Source organism: Pteropus vampyrus, unplaced genomic scaffold (genome assembly GCF_000151845.1).
Source record: "Pteropus vampyrus isolate Shadow unplaced genomic scaffold, Pvam_2.0 Scaffold478, whole genome shotgun sequence".
Classification (NCBI taxonomy): Eukaryota; Metazoa; Chordata; class Mammalia; order Chiroptera; family Pteropodidae; genus Pteropus; species Pteropus vampyrus.
The window spans coordinates 228,345-244,544 of record NW_011889259.1 but is presented as its reverse complement, the minus strand read 5'-3'; the positions used below and the strand labels follow the sequence as shown (position 1 = coordinate 244,544).

The window sequence follows — 16,200 nt, the reverse complement described above, 5'->3', positions numbered from 1 at the left end:
GCAAAATCAGAGGGGAGTCCCCGGTAGGCTTTCCAGCGGCTTCTCCTCTGCTCCCCCTCTGCGCTCTGGGCACCTGCCTAGTAGGGCCGTTTTCTGCCTGCCTCCCGGGAACTTAGGGCGGGGTGGGGGCCAGGTCTGACCACCTGCCTGCATTAGGGCCCTGGCCAGCAGGGGTCAGCCTCCGCCCGGCGCAGCCCCCAGGCAGCAGGGAAGGGGGTGGGGGGCTGAATGACATAGGCCAGTGCCGACTGGGACAAGCTCTGATGTCCTTGCGATCCCAGCCCGTCGCCTTCCCGACTGCTCCGGGAGCCACAGGGTCAGAGCCACCGCTTCCGAATGCAGGAAGGAGAAAAGGAGGCAAACGAAGCAGAGTTCACTTTGAGTCGGGCAGCAGTTCCTCCGAAACCATGATTTTCAAACGAAATAAAGGTTTGAAAGAAAATATGAATGTCCGAACATTTGCAGATACCAAAACTGACTTTGCACAGCAGAGTCTGTGAAAGGGCGCGGGCGGCAGGTGGCGGCGTAGAGACCCCCTGGGCCTTGGGAGCGAGGAGGGGCCGGAAGCCAGCATGGCCCTTGGACGAGCTGTTTGCCCACAGCCCGCAGTCACCTCCAGAGGGAGGGTGACCAGGTGAAGGGGATTCTTTCCAGATCTCGAAGTCCTTTTATGAAAACGAGGCCCAGAGCTCGGCGCTCCCCTAAATCTGTATCTGCGGGAGCGGAAGCGCAGAGCGGACAGCGACTGGCCCCGGCCTGGCTGGCCTTCCTCCCGGCAGGACCCAGCTCTGCTCCTTCCCCACGCGCCCTCCCTCTCTGTGGGGGAGGGGAACGAGTGTGGCCTCGTGACCCCTTAACGGAGGCTCCAGAGGGTCCCCACTCGGCGGACCCCGCTTCCTTTCTTCAGAGAGGCCTCAGCTCAGGGCCTCCAGCGTCCGCCTTCCCAGGGCTGTGACCTCTCTGGCCCGGACCCCTCTGTGGGCTTCCCCGCCCCTCTCCCGGCGCCCCCATCCCCGCCCCCAGCCCGGGGGAGCGCCCTCCTTTCCCTTTGTGGAGAGAGATGCCTGCTGGGCTCCTTCCCCTGAGCCCAGAGACCGGAGGAGCCGGCTTTGCCGCTTCCTCCTCCGGCCCGGAACGGCCCCCTCCCCAAGGGGCGGGCGACATCCGGAGGGCCGGGCAGGGGCTCCCTCGAGTCCCCGGTCAGCCCGTCTGGGCTGCAAGCACCCACGTCGCGGATGAGGGCCCGACACGCGGGACATAGAGCGACGATGTTAATAAGTGTTATAAATGGAGTAAATTCCGGAGGCATTTTTAATGTCGGGTTGCAGAGGGACGGAGCCTTCCCGTCCCGTCGCACTCGCCCTGGGCCCCTGGGGGGGGGCCCGTCTGCCCGAACCGGCGGGTGGGCGGCAGCTGATCGACCGCCAGATGAGCCCGCGCCCGGGGGCGGGCGCTGCGGACCCGCCGGGTCCCCCGAGCCCGGAGCCCGCGCCCTGAGCCGCTCGCGCGCCCGCCACCAGGGGGCGCCATTGCGCTGCGGACCCGCTCCGGCCTCCGCCCAGCAGCCGGGTCTCGGTCCCTCCCCCTTGATGCCGGACTGCGGGTGCTAGAACATTCTTCTCCCAAATCTCCAGTTCCGCATTCGGACGATAATAACGAGGCTAAGGACCCACTGTGCGTCAGACCCGTTTTTACTTATCACTTGTGGTTTTTAAACACAAGCTTTGGAGATGGACTTCTCCAGCATTACTCACTGGGGCTCTGGGTGGGGGGGCTTCTGGCTCCTAAGGAGCAAGTGGCAAAGCCAGCCCTGGGGCTGAGCACCCAGGTGCAGGGCACCCTAGGTTACATCCGCCCAGCCTCAGCCCACCCAGCCCTCCCTGGAAGCTGATCAGGAGGCCCTGCCCCTCGCCCTGTCTCTCTCAGAGCCGGCAAATGTCACATGTGGGGAGACGGAAATGTGGGCCGGTGACAGGTAACCCAGTTCTGACCGGAGAAGCAGGATCATGGAGCCCCGCTCCACGTCTCCAGAACACTCAGGTTCTGGTGCTTCACCCCCCAGCCTGCTTGAGGCGGGGTCCTGCTGCCCCCCAAACTCTCAGACTCCTCAGTCAGGGCAGGTGTCAGGGTCCAAGCTTCAGCTGGGTTTGGGATCCCCCTACGCTACCCAGAGTCCAGGGCCACAGGGCAAGCCAACTGACAAAGTTGGTGGCCCACCCCCCCCAAACCTCCAGCCTGTCTCAGGCCTCGCCCCCGTCCCGGGAGGACCCCGCCAGCCCCGGTGTAGGAGGAAGTCAGGGCTCCCTGAGACAGGGGGCTCCCAGCCTGGGCTGCTGTCGGTGGACGGTGAAACTCTGTGCCTGGCACCATTACCCTCCATCCCCAGCCTCCCCTAAAGTAAACTGAGTTGCAGTGGTTACTGATGAGTCTGATTCTGTGCCCGAGCGGGCATTAACTTGTCCCTGGATTAACTGAGAGCACAACACAGCAGCCTCTGGAAAGATTGTAAACATGCATACCCCGTTAACGTGGCAAGTCCTCTCAGGTCTGTCCCTCCGCGGTGGGTCCAATGACGGACCCCAAAAGATCTGTCCAAACCCTAAGCCCCAGAACCTGTGAACGTGACCTTCACTGGAAAAAGCGTCTTTGCAGATATAAGGGTCTTGAGATGAGATCACGCTGGACTACCCACACGGGCCCTAATCCCAGCGACGAGTGTTGGAGCGCAGAAGGGGCCTCACACAGGGGGCAAGGCCCTGCGAAGCCAGAGGCAGAGACTGGAGGGGTGTGGCCACCAGCCCAGGAGCCCCTGGAGCCCCCAGAAGCTGGAAGAGGCAGGAAGGACCCTCCCTGGAGCCTCCGGAGGAAGCACGGCCCTGAGACTCCTTGTTTCAGACTCCGGGCCTCCGGATCCGTGAATCGATCTCTCTCGTCTTAAGCCACGCAATTCCTGAAAGTTTGTTTTGGCAGCCAGAAAGCCGATACGGCACCCTCGAAAGATGCTTGGCGATGTGCACAGACGGATGTGTGCAAGAACATCTCTGGAGCGTGGTCGGTCAGGCGGCGAGCATCGTGGGGCCCAGAGCGTGTCCGTCCGCGGGCCGGAACCCTGCGCAGGACCGGGCGGGCTAGCTCGCTTGGCGTGGTCACGGAAGGACTGCGCTCGAGCGAGGCAGTGAGCCCAGCAAAGTCTGGGGCAAGATTGCTCCGGGCAGATGGAACTATGTCCCTACCGAAGAGGAGAGGGCGGGGACAGGGGACGGGACAGGTGCTGCTTGGGACCAGGCCAGTAGACTCCAGCGAGGGAGGGAGGTGCTCCGTTTTTCCAGAGCACGAAGGCTCGAATGTAAACTTTCTTCCTGTGGGTCCTGGGCAGCGTGTTTGAACCACGGCGGAGCTCTTTAGTTGTCTGGGCCATACCCATTCCAGTTAAACCAGACCTCCAGGGTGGGGCCCAGCTGTCGGATTCCCCCCACCTGGGGTTCCAATGTGCAGCCAGATTCGAGAACCAGTGGAAATAACGGTTCAGGGCTGAGGGTTCTAGTCCCAGTGAGGGCTGCTGTTGGCTAGCAGCCCACTCTGTCCCAGGCTTCTTGCAGACATAACTCCATTCGATTCACCCAACAGTCCTGCGGTGTAGACATTTTTAATCTGACTGTCTGCATGAGGATCCAGGCTCAGGCGATGTGACTTATTCAAGGGGACGCAGCAGGTTAACCGCCCAGGGATTCATTACCCGCTCAGCCTGACTCCACAGCCCGTCTGCTGCGCTGCCCATGGCTGTGCAGCTTTGGGTGGGTGCCTTCCCCTCTCTGGTCCCCCACTCCCTTATCCATAAAAAGAGGGGTATGAGATGCTGTGTCAGGATGCATGATCCAGTCCTGCCCACCCAGGTCTCAAATTAGCAGTCACATGGTGAGGGCGTTAAAAACTGAGGAGCATCTCGGTGGGCGAATGGCAAGGGGCCGACTCTGGGCATCCGGGCGTGTCATCAATGTGACAGATGGTTTAGAGAGTGGGGACCGCTTGCTGCGGGGTGGGAGGCGCCTCGTGGAATGGCTTTCACAGACTCGAACAATCATTTCAACTGTAGCAGGCCGACATGGGCACCCGGCTAACTTCCTGGCGAACGAGCAAACAGGACACATGTCCCCGCCAGGCACTGCACGGGTGTTTCATTCTCGGCCCGTCCTCGTCCCTCATGCAGAGGACACTGAGGCTCAGAGGACTCGGCGGATTGCTCCAGGATGAATAGCTTGGAAGTGGGAGATGGGGCGAGTCCCCCAGGCAGCTCCTCAAGCTCTGTCTTGCCACAGGCTTGAGGAGCAAATATTTGTGGGTTTTATGGTATCGGAGAAGATTTTTTTCCCCCTACTTTCTATTTTAAAGTAATTGTAAATTCGCAGGAAGTTGCAAAAAAAATACCAGGAGGTTCTGGGTCCCTGTCGCCCAGCTTCCCCCACTGGTTACACCTTAAGTGACTGTAGAATCTGATCTGAACCAGAGAGTCGTTGGTCCCGTGCGTGTGTGTGTAGCTGTCACGTTATCACGTGTCGATTAGATGCAGCCGCCGCCACTAAGATGCAGAACTGACCCACCCGAGGCTTCCCACCTGCCACCGCTTAGGGCCACACCTGTGCTTGTTACTGCATGCAGGATGCAGGTCGGTAGTCACCCCCCACATCATCCCCTGCCCCCCGTTTCTTCCTCACAGATGCCCCGTTTCATCAGAGGGGCGATGGGTCCCTCTTAATACTTGTTTTCCCAGCCCGCCTTGAGCCGGGGGTGGCCCTGCCACCAATCCTGGCTCATAGAATGTGATCAGAAGCTGCCGGCGGGCCCTAAGGTCAATGTGGCAATGAGTCCTTCCTCCCCAGACTTGAGCACAGACCACTGAAGGCTCAGCAGCCACCCTGAGGCCACATGACTGGAGACACCAAGAGAGTCACAGAGAACACAGGCCGGGCGTCGCTGGGCAGTGAGTAAACGCGCTACCTCTGGGTGTGGTGCTGGGAAAAGGGAGCCCCATTTGTTCAGGCCAGTGGTTCTCGGGGTGACTTTACCCCCAGAGGACACGAAGACGTATTCGGTTGTCACAACGAGTGTTACTGATGTCTAGTGAGCAGAGGACAGAGAACCTGTCCCTAATGAGGAATCATGTGGCTCCAAGTGTCAACGGTGACACCCCAAGTTAGGCCGCTGTTAGTTGGGGTTTGTTTCCTGCAGCTGGCAACAGTCCTGACGCGGATGCCATCCCAGGCACCCCGCCTTCTGGCAGAGGGGGCATGAAGAAGCTGGGCCCATGCCAGCCTCCACCGCTCACTGGTTCCCCTAAACCTCGGATTTAACCCACCCGAGTCTCAGCTTGGGGAGAGGGGTACGACAACCAGGAACTTCTGTCAGGCAGTGAATATGATACAAATGCCACTTTAATGTAGAAAACCAAACTCACGTGCACACATAAATACTACTCGGGGGCATAAATAAAGTAGGAAAATAAAGAGAGATGTGCATATCAAACAAAAATAAATTAGTCATAAATAGCACGTTGGCGACTAAGTGCTGGAAAACTCGGTCCCTGCTTTCACTTCCTGGCAAGGGCTGGGGCTTTCGAATCGTTTTTCTGGCTTTCGAGTGAAACGTGCCGGTCGACCGAAGGTGGGAACTGTCCATTCCCCAGGCTCAGAATGACGTGGTGCCAGGGGCAGGGGCGGGAAGCGGACGTGGCTTCTGCATCTGTTTTTCTCTCGTCAATATCCGTAGCATTCCAAGAAGAAGCCAGCGCGCCAACGTGACAAGGAGGACTAGGAGGGGACAGGCTGGCGGGGTTCCCTCTCAACCGCCCTCACGGGACACCCCTACTACTTGAGCTAATTGGATTCCCCGGAACCTTGCGTCACCGTGCGAGGAAGGGTGTTTGGGACCGGCTGTCTGTCCTGTCCCTCTGAGCAGATGGCAGAATGGCCATTCTCTTTAGGGGAGCCAGGCTGAGGCCAGGCGAGTGTTGGCTGTGTGCAGGGTGCTGGCTGTCAGGAGAGGGCTGAGGGCAGTAGGTCAACTGCCCGATTTGCCCTGGGTGTACCGCCAAGTAGTATGGTGGATGTTACTGACCCCAGAACCAGCCATCAGGGGGAGCCTCACCATTTCCCCAGGCTGCAGGGGGTGCTGGGTGCCCCCTGCTTCGGAAGCCTGCTGGGCCACGCCCACACCGTCTGTTCTGTCCTGTCCTGTCCTGTCCTGCGAAGGCTCAGGGAAGGTCAGCCGTCCCCACTGGAGTTGAGATCTGGGTCAATTCTCCTATGCGGTTGAGTCGAATTCACCTGTCATTTCACAGAGCCGATCACCTGTAAAGTTTCGCAGTGACTTCTGGCTGTCCCTGCTGGAAACGACGGGAGACAAGGGCAGAGACATTTCAGCGTGGCACCCGCTCTCCCAAAGATGGCAGGTCCCCTTCGGTGGAGGCATTCAAGCAGAACCGGGACAGCACGTGGACAGCACGTGTCCGGCAACGAATGACCAGGGCGTGGGGTCGGGAGCTGGGAGAGCACCTGGGTAGGGGGAGGGCTTACCGTTTCATGATCATACGAGTCTACCCCCTAGAAACGGCCAATGTCAAAGTGTCTATATACAAGTTCTAGAGGTTTCTTCCTAAAGCTAAATAGGACGTGGGCCCGGGATTGCTACTTGGAGAAGCGCGGCCAGAGCCGGGCCTGGGGCCCTGGCCTCTAGGGCTGGGGGCGGCCAGAGCCTCCTGTTACTTCTGGAAGCTGGGACTTTCCTCCAGCCCCAATTTACTGGCAATCCCAAAAGGGTCCATGTCGTCTGTCTCCAGGGGCGAGGAAAACGTGTCGGCCTCCAAGTGGTCTTCGAAGTTCTCGGGCTCTGTCGGGCTCCTGGGCAGCATGGGCAGGAAATGGGACAGGGGCAGGAAGCCCCTGTCCTTGTACAGTTGCCTCTGCTTGGCACTGCTCAGAGAGACCGGGAGGTGGTGCTTCTTGGAGTGGTACACGTTGTAGCCGTCCGGGCGGATCTCCTCCTCGAAGGCGCAGTCGTCAGCGGAGTACTGAAGCTGCGGAGAAAGGGGACGGACAGCCTGTGAGCGCCAGCGGGTGGGCGCCCCCTCCCGGCGGGCCGCCACGGGAAGCGGAGGCCTGCACAGGTGGGCGGGCAGCTGCGTCATGTGCAGCCACCTGATCCACATTGTGTGAGTGTGTGCGCACGTGTGCGTGCGTGTGTGTGCGTGTGTGTGCGCGCGCACGGTTAAAGGTTATAAAGTACACAATAAAATATAAGGATATTTAAAGTATGTTTTATCAATTTAAATTTATAACTATGTTTTATAAATTTAAATTTGTTTTATAAATTTAAATTTATAAGTCACATTTATAAAATGTTTTCTAAATATAAAACATTTGGCATAACGTATGTTCACGTATGAAGTACGTAGAAAGTATTACACGTACGCACTGAGCATATATTACATTATAATATGCGAAATAATGTTTTTACCGTTTCATTTTTTAATTTTCCAATTACAGCTGACATTGACCGTGTTAGTTTCGGGCACACAGCGTCGTGATGAGACATTCATAGACGTCACAAAGTGATCCCCTCAGGTCTGGTGCCTCTGACACCAGTTATTACACCGAATGACTATATTCCCTCTGTCATATCTTAACATTTATAGTAAATGTTAAATATAACATTAGGCATATATATTAAATATACTTTATGCATAAATTTACATATACTTCGTACATGTAAATTTGATATTTTATAACCATTAACTACACACTCGGGTATTTATTCCACGTATTTCGAGTATACGACCCAACATCTACATATAGTTTACATCGACCCTTTATATTTTTCAAGACGTCATGTCACTTTTTAAACTTAGTCTTGTTCTGAGCAACAACATCCATAAAACCAGAGGCACACGCACAGGAGCTTCCCTCACCCTGAAATATTGACATTAAAATGTCGCGTTCCCCTCCCCCCGCCCCCCATATTCCACTGGCTAAACTTTATCCAGTTTAGGACAAATTTCACTTTGGAAAACAAGGCAAAACAACTGTCCTTTAATTAAGAATCACACGTAATCCGATCTGGAGCCCAGATTAAAGAATCTAGTTCCCATTCAGACCCAAATAACCCAGCCATTCTCAGGCCTTATTGTCTGGTGCCCTGTGAGAACCGACAGCCCCCTCCGAGGCCCTCGCTCCCTCTGCTCAGAGAGCCGTCCAGGCAGCCTGCCAGGATCTTCTGGATAAAGGCAGCCCCCTCCCCCAGGCCCAGGACAGCGCCTGCACCCAGCAGGGAGGGCCGGAAATGCTCGGAGAAGCAGGGAAACCAGCGCCTGGACCCAGACCATTCATAGTTGATTGAGAGGTGCCAGCGAGTAAGTTCTGTCTACAATTAGAGAGTCATTACCCCTCGGGGACACAGAGGACAGCCCAAGGCAGGGAGCCAGGAGGGTTGGGCGGTAAACAACCCCAGGAGGCACCCAGTCACTTTTCTGCCCAAGCCTACAAAGGTCGCTGAACTGCAGGTGGGTGAGCGCTGTGTTGATAAGGCCCTGATAAGGCCTGCAGCCCAGGCACGGGATAAAGCCACAAACTGACAAACAAGAGAAGTAAAGCCAAATAATGGACTATGGTACTCCACTGAGTCTTTAGGACAAATGGGCATCTCATTTTCTTCTCTATACAGAAAAATTAAATCATTTCAGGTTTCTAGGAGAATGTGGATTCTGGTTTTTTTATTAAAAAAAAAAAAAAAAAACCTCCATTTTTGCTAAGCCAGCCCAGGGAGATCAAGAGGCAAAATTGGATTTTAGGTGGACGTCCACCCCCAACCCCAATCACAATAACAAAAGTTGCAACTGCGGGTTGGAGCGGCTTTGGGTGTCAGCTTTCAGCCAGCTGACCACCTCGGTTCTTAGCCTCCACTCATCCCTTCACATAGGACCCCGCCGTAAAACCTGAAAAAGGCGCTCTGGATAAACGGAATAAACGCGTCAGGGCCACAGCACGATCTTGAGACACCAAAAAGACTTGCGCTGCGGGGGAGGACCGTATCTGCAGCTTTTGGGGGGGCACCCCCCCAGGCAAAGGCTCAGTCTCCACACACACACACACACACACACACACACACACACACACACACACACACTGTCCCCTCCAACGGAGCCCCTGGCCCAGCGGGGCTGTATTGAGGCCCTGCGCCCCGCCTGGACCTCACACAGCCTGCTCTGTGTGCCCCGGCGGGAGGGGCAAGGGTTCCCTTTGAACTCCCAGCCTTTGTTCCCCGAGACCAGAGACCCAGCAGCGGAACGCTCCCTGCCCTGAGTCCCCGGTGGATACCTGGGCCATCCCAGCCCACGGCCAGTTCCCCCCGCCTCCCCGAAGGCATTTGCAGCACAGGTGAGGGGGACATGAGGATGAGAACGCACTGGAATATTATTCTTACGCGTCTGCAAAAACCAGTTTTTCTAGTCGATAAAAATTAATTTAAAAAACCTACCCTATCCCAAATGTGGCTTTTTTTCCTAACTTGTTTGAAGATTTACCGTTTAAAATAAAGATCTCAGTTGTGGATATACCCGTTTTCTTTCTTTCTTCTTTTTTTTAATACTGCCGGGGAGGGGCACGGAGGCGAGGACCACCCACGAGCTGGCCCAGCTGAAAAGGCCCGAGGTGCGTCCTCCTGGTTAAAACCAGAGCCGAGTAATGGGTTTTCCAATGTCCGACTGAGACGGCCTTTGGCTCAACGTGAAACGCAAAGGCGATTCTCACCCATTCTCTGGCCACTGGCCGGGACTCTAAACTTCTGTAGAAAAAAGTCGAACGTTAGTTTCCTTCATCCGGCCTTTGTCGAACTCCCTTGGGAGTTCCATGCCGGCCCCAGCGGAGGAAGCCAGGGAACTCTGGATTCGATTCGGCGCGACCCCCTTTCCCTGTAGGCCCTGTCCGGGGACAGGCGTAAGTTCCGCGTCCCAGCTCGTCCCGCCTGGTGGTGACACCTACCAGCCCTAGCATCCTGCCGTCGGCTCCCATGCAGAGGTATCGGACGCTGTGCACGCCCTTGATAGCCACGTTCCGCAGGGCGACAGCCCGGATTTCCACCAAACCTGGTGCAAGGGAAGCAAAAAGCTACAGCCGGGACCCGGGGGGCCCGCACCATGTGGGTGCGGTCGGAGCGGGGGCCCGCGCCCCTCTCCCATTCCCCCAGCTCCCCGCGCTGTCTGGGGACTCGGGGTGGGGGGAGTGGAACGCCGAGGTGTCAAAGCCTAGGGTTCCCAGGAGTGAGGGGTCCGCGGAGCCGGGGGTGGGGGGGACGGGGGTGAAGGGAGGGTAACGCATGGCGCGGTAGGTCCACGCACACGTTTCACCCTCCCCCAGCGCCTCGCGCTGTCCCGGGAGCCAGGGAGGGCGAACTCGGATGTGCCCAAACTGGCGATCTCGGGACGGGAAGCCCCGCGGGAGCCGAAGAAGGTAAAAAGAAGGGGCGCTGGGCAGGAGAGGGACGCGGCGGGCACTCACTGTGCGCGCTCTGGCCCCGCGCGCAGTCCACCGCCCCATCCGCGCGGATGCGCAGGAAGCAGCTGGAGGGGCCGTGGGGGCCGGCGGTGTACAGGTGCCGCAGGCGGATGGCCTCGCCCCAGCCGTAGTGCACGTGCGGCCCCGCGTCCGAGAGGGCGAGGGGGCCCGCAGCTGAGGCCAGCCAGAGGCCGGCCAGGACCAAGGCGCGGGCCACAGCGCACGGGCTCCGCATGGCACCTCTCTCGAGCTCCGGGTGCAGCTACGGCGGCTGGGGTGCGGGAGGCAGCCGGGACGCGAGACTGTGCGTGCCGAGGTGGTGGAGGTGGCCGCAGCCCTCGAGACAGCCGTGCACCCCTAGTGCGCTGCTGCTCCGACGGCGCGGCGACTTGAGGCCGGCGGCCTTATATAGCACGTCTTACCCTCCCGGCGGGTGGGTGCCCGCGACACCGAGCATTTCTTATCGGAATTGCATCAGGCCCCCGCCCCCGCACACACCCACTCACACCCCGCCTCCGGCCCCAGCCCCCTCTCTGGGCTGCGTCTGGGTGACCCCGCCCAGGCCGCCTGGATCTGGGGGAGGAGGGGAGGAGGAGGAGGAGGCCCCGCTTTGCGGGAGGGTTCGGGGGCGGGGAGGTGGGGGCGCTCCAACCCGCCGCGAGGGGCGGGGAGGTGGGGGCGCTCCAACCCGCCGCGAAGTGGCGGCGCCGGCGGCCAGGTCGTTCTAGGTTGGGCGAGTTTGATTTTATAAAGCAATAAAGGAGACAACGGAACCCCGCCCCCAGGCCACGGCTCCCCAGGAAATGCGCTCGTCCCGGGGCGCTAGCAGGGGCGCAGGCAGGAATCCCGGGACCAGAGATTGGGGGGCGCTGAGCTTTGCATCCCTTGTGGTCTCAGTGTGGCTGCTGAGCCTGCAGCGGCCTGTGCTCGAGCCTGTCTGGAAAAACGTCTCCCCTCCAAAGCCCCATCCGCTCCCGCCCGGCCTCCAGTCCGCGGACGTGAAGTCGTCCTTTAGAACTTCCCCTGCAGCTCGGACCCTCTCACGTTCTCCCACCTTGTGTTCTCGCGATCCCTGCCCCCACTCCGACCCCGGCCCCTTTTATCCGGGTAAATTGTACCCCGACGGGGGGCCGGGCGCAGTCTCGCTCTCGGAGAAACAATGGGCGCGTTGCGCGGGCGCCGCTAGATGGCGCTTAAGCCCGGATTTGGGCTCACGCGCCGCCCCACCCGCGGCGCACCCCGGCGCTGGAGCCTGGCTGGGCGGTCGTTGTGAGGGGGCCTTTGGGGGCAGAGCCGGCTTGCAAAGTGCAGACTGGGAAACTGATTTACCAGCTCAGGCCCGGGCGCGCCTCTGTTTCCGAGATGCCTTTTGTCTTTGGGCCAGTCCTGGGGTCCCTGAGCGCAGTGCGGTCTGAGAGGCGGGGAGCATCTTACCTGGTGGATAGGGGCAGGGGAGCACTTATCGCGCGCAGCGGGGGTCGAGCTGGCACCCGGGGAGAGGGGAGAAATTGGGGCCGCTCAGCGAAGTGGCTCCTGCAAACCAGAGGCCTTTCATGATGCTCCGAAAATGGAAGCAGCATCCAGAGAAGGCCCAGGCTGGAAAGAGAGGGGTCCTCCCAGGGGGCTTTGGCTCCACACCGATTCTTTTTCATTATTCTTCCAGCCCCACCTCCCACTCCCAGGAGGCCGGTTTTGGGGAAGAGCCGCAGTGGCTCGGCGCAGAGGCGATGGGAGGGCAAACGGTGGCGACACAGGGAGAGGAAGCAGTGCCAAGCTTAATGAATTTCAATGAGCGAAGGCCATGTCCATATCCCAGCCAGTGACTGGCGTTAATGACGGAGCGCGCAGAAAATGTCACCAGGAAAGTCTTTACAAAAAGACATCATCTCAAAGGCTTTGTAGACCGGGGACCCCCACGCTGTGTGTCTTGGTTCGGCCATCCCAGCCCACGGCCAGTTCCCCCCGCCTCCCCAAAGGCATTTGCAGCACAGGTGAGGGGGACATGAGGATGAGAACGCACTGGAATATTATTCTTACGCGCCTGCAAAAACCAGTTTTTCTAGTCGATAAAAATTAATTTAAAAAACCTACCCTATCTCAAATGTGGCTTTTTTTCTAACTTGTTTGAAGATTTACCGTTTAAAATAAAGATCTCAGTTGTGGATATACCCGTTTTCTTTCTTTCTTCTTTTTTTTAATACTGCCGGGGAGGGGCACGGAGGCGAGGACCACCCACGAGCTGGCCCAGCTGAAAAGGCCCGAGGTGCGTCCTCCTGGTTAAAACCAGAGCCGAGTAATGGGTTTTCCAATGTCCGACTGAGACGGCCTTTGGCTCAACGTGAAACGCAAAGGCGATTCTCACCCATTCTCTGGCCACTGGCCGGGACCCTAAACTTCTGTAGAAAAAAGTCGAACGTTAGTTTCCTTCATCCGGCCTTTGTCGAACTCCCTCGGGAGCTCCATGCCGGCCCCAGCGGAGGAAGCCAGGGAACTCTGGATTCGATTCGGCGCGACCCCCTTTCCCTGTAGGCCCTGTCCGGGGACAGGCGTAAGTTCCGCGTCCCAGCTCGTCCCGCCTGGTGGTGACACCTACCAGCCCTAGCATCCTGCCGTCGGCTCCCATGCAGAGGTATCGGACGCTGTGCACGCCCTTGATAGCCACGTTCCGCAGGGCGACAGCCCGGATTTCCACCAAACCTGGTGCAAGGGAAGCAAAAAGCTACAGCCGGGACCCGGGGGGCCCGCACCATGTGGGTGCGGTCGGAGCGGGGGCCCGCGCCCCTCTCCCATTCCCCCAGCTCCCCGCGCTGTCTGGGGACTCGGGGTGGGGGGAGTGGAACGCCGAGGTGTCAAAGCCTAGGGTTCCCAGGAGTGAGGGGTCCGCGGAGCCGGGGGTGGGGGGGACGGGGGTGAAGGGAGGGTAACGCATGGCGCGGTAGGTCCACGCACACGTTTCACCCTCCCCCAGCGCCTCGCGCTGTCCCGGGAGCCAGGGAGGGCGAACTCGGATGTGCCCAAACTGGCGATCTCGGGACGGGAAGCCCCGCGGGAGCCGAAGAAGGTAAAAAGAAGGGGCGCTGGGCAGGAGAGGGACGCGGCGGGCACTCACTGTGCGCGCTCTGGCCCCGCGCGCAGTCCACCGCCCCATCCGCGCGGATGCGCAGGAAGCAGCTGGAGGGGCCGTGGGGGCCGGCGGTGTACAGGTGCCGCAGGCGGATGGCCTCGCCCCAGCCGTAGTGCACGTGCGGCCCCGCGTCCGAGAGGGCGAGGGGGCCCGCAGCTGAGGCCAGCCAGAGGCCGGCCAGGACCAAGGCGCGGGCCACAGCGCACGGGCTCCGCATGGCACCTCTCTCGAGCTCCGGGTGCAGCTACGGCGGCTGGGGTGCGGGAGGCAGCCGGGACGCGAGACTGTGCGTGCCGAGGTGGTGGAGGTGGCCGCAGCCCTCGAGACAGCCGTGCACCCCTAGTGCGCTGCTGCTCCGACGGCGCGGCGACTTGAGGCCGGCGGCCTTATATAGCACGTCTTACCCTCCCGGCGGGTGGGTGCCCGCGACACCGAGCATTTCTTATCGGAATTGCATCAGGCCCCCGCCCCCGCACACACCCACTCACACCCCGCCTCCGGCCCCAGCCCCCTCTCTGGGCTGCGTCTGGGTGACCCCGCCCAGGCCGCCTGGATCTGGGGGAGGAGGGGAGGAGGAGGAGGAGGCCCCGCTTTGCGGGAGGGTTCGGGGGCGGGGAGGTGGGGGCGCTCCAACCCGCCGCGAGGGGCGGGGAGGTGGGGGCGCTCCAACCCGCCGCGAAGTGGCGGCGCCGGCGGCCAGGTCGTTCTAGGTTGGGCGAGTTTGATTTTATAAAGCAATAAAGGAGACAACGGAACCCCGCCCCCAGGCCACGGCTCCCCAGGAAATGCGCTCGTCCCGGGGCGCTAGCAGGGGCGCAGGCAGGAATCCCGGGACCAGAGATTGGGGGGCGCTGAGCTTTGCATCCCTTGTGGTCTCAGTGTGGCTGCTGAGCCTGCAGCGGCCTGTGCTCGAGCCTGTCTGGAAAAACGTCTCCCCTCCAAAGCCCCATCCGCTCCCGCCCGGCCTCCAGTCCGCGGACGTGAAGTCGTCCATTAGAATTTCCCCTGCAGCTCGGACCCTCTCACGTTCTCCCACCTTGTGTTCTCGCGATCCCTGCCCCCACTCCGACCCCGGCCCCTTTTATCCGGGTAAATTGTACCCCGACGGGGGGCCGGGCGCAGTCTCGCTCTCGGAGAAACAATGGGCGCGTTGCGCGGGCGCCGCTAGATGGCGCTTAAGCCCGGATTTGGGCTCACGCGCCGCCCCACCCGCGGCGCACCCCGGCGCTGGAGCCTGGCTGGGCGGTCGTTGTGAGGGGGCCTTTGGGGGCAGAGCCGGCTTGCAAAGTGCAGACTGGGAAACTGATTTACCAGCTCAGGCCCGGGCGCGCCTCTGTTTCCGAGATGCCTTTTGTCTTTGGGCCAGTCCTGGGGTCCCTGAGCGCAGTGCGGTCTGAGAGGCGGGGAGCATCTTACCTGGTGGATAGGGGCAGGGGAGCACTTATCGCGCGCAGCGGGGGTCGAGCTGGCACCCGGGGAGAGGGGAGAAATTGGGGCCGCTCAGCGAAGTGGCTCCTGCAAACCAGAGGCCTTTCATGATGCTCCGAAAATGGAAGCAGCATCCAGAGAAGGCCTAGGCTGGAAAGAGAGGGGTCCTCCCAGGGGGCTTTGGCTCCACACCGATTCTTTTTCATTATTCTTCCAGCCCCACCTCCCACTCCCAGGAGGCCGGTTTTGGGGAAGAGCCGCAGTGGCTCGGCGCAGAGGCGATGGGAGGGCAAACGGTGGCGACACAGGGAAAGGAAGCAGTGCCAAGCTTAATGAATTTCAATGAGCGAAGGCCATGTCCATATCCCAGCCAGTGACTGGCGTTAATGACGGAGCGCGCAGAAAATGTCACCAGGAAAGTCTTTACAAAAAGACATCATCTCAAAGGCTTTGTAGACCGGGGACCCCCACGCTGTGTGTCTTGGTTCAGAAAGCCGTGGCTTCTGTTAAATCTAATTACTTCCCCCCTGTGGCTTTAAATCGACGGCGGCTTCTATTAAACTTAATTACCCTCCCCTGCAGCTTTGGTTTTTAAAGATCCCGGATAAATGCAAGGCCCGAGGAGGATGGCAGGGGCTGCACTGGGGGACGCGCCCCCAATCAGACCTGGGGGGGGGTGGTGGCGGGAGAAGGGGGGACGCCAGCTTCTGGCTCTACCCCTTCCTCAGCTGCCCCTCTTGGGGCCACGGCGGGAAGAGAGAGGCGCTGAGACCTGGGGGCTGAGGCGCACGGCAAAGGCCGCAGCTTTCCATTCTGTTCTAAGCACTTTTTAGGTGTTCTCGGCTTAACTCCCCACGAGAAAGCCCATGACATTCTGCGGTCCCAATTGAACAGATGGAGGGGCCTAGAAAAATGGCAGAGTGACCCAAGGCTGCACAACCTGTAAATGACGGACCTGGAATTTGAACCCAGGCCGTCAGGCTTGTAAATCCTGGCCATGCCGTGTTGGGGGAGGTGGTGTGGCCTGCTGTGGGGGTGGCGGGGGTGACAGGGTCAGACCCTCTGCAGCACAGGTCCACCCCTGGCCACTCCCTGGGCAGGCCATGA

General features: G+C 59.7%; 3 protein-coding genes across 3 annotated transcripts in view; all 3 read right to left on the bottom strand.

Moving 5' to 3' along the window:
* ORAOV1 (oral cancer overexpressed 1) overlaps positions 1–2,028 on the bottom strand; it is a 15,034-nt gene extending 13,006 nt beyond the window's left edge. The window contains exons 1-2 of the mRNA XM_011382481.2: positions 2,024–2,028; positions 839–842 (exon numbers count right to left, since the gene is read on the bottom strand). The gene's annotated coding sequence lies outside the window, so the exon portion shown is untranslated. The remainder of the gene's footprint in view (positions 1–838; positions 843–2,023) is intronic.
* A 4,126-nt stretch (positions 2,029–6,154) lies between these two features.
* Positions 6,155–10,776, bottom strand: LOC105307123 (fibroblast growth factor 19-like). Its single transcript, XM_011382480.2, has 3 exons — positions 10,545–10,776; positions 10,029–10,132; positions 6,155–7,069 (listed from the first exon to the last, which is right to left on the bottom strand). The coding sequence occupies exons 1-3, from the start codon at positions 10,774–10,776 to the stop codon at positions 6,755–6,757; spliced, it is 651 nt and encodes a 216-aa protein (XP_011380782.1). The 3' UTR covers positions 6,155–6,754.
* A 2,181-nt stretch (positions 10,777–12,957) lies between these two features.
* LOC105307127 (fibroblast growth factor 19-like) lies at positions 12,958–13,882 on the bottom strand. The gene is made up of 2 exons (XM_011382484.1): positions 13,651–13,882; positions 12,958–13,238 (listed from the first exon to the last, which is right to left on the bottom strand). Exons 1-2 carry the CDS (start codon positions 13,880–13,882, stop codon positions 12,958–12,960), a joined length of 513 nt encoding a protein of 170 aa, XP_011380786.1.
* Positions 13,883–16,200: the final 2,318 nt, after the last annotated feature.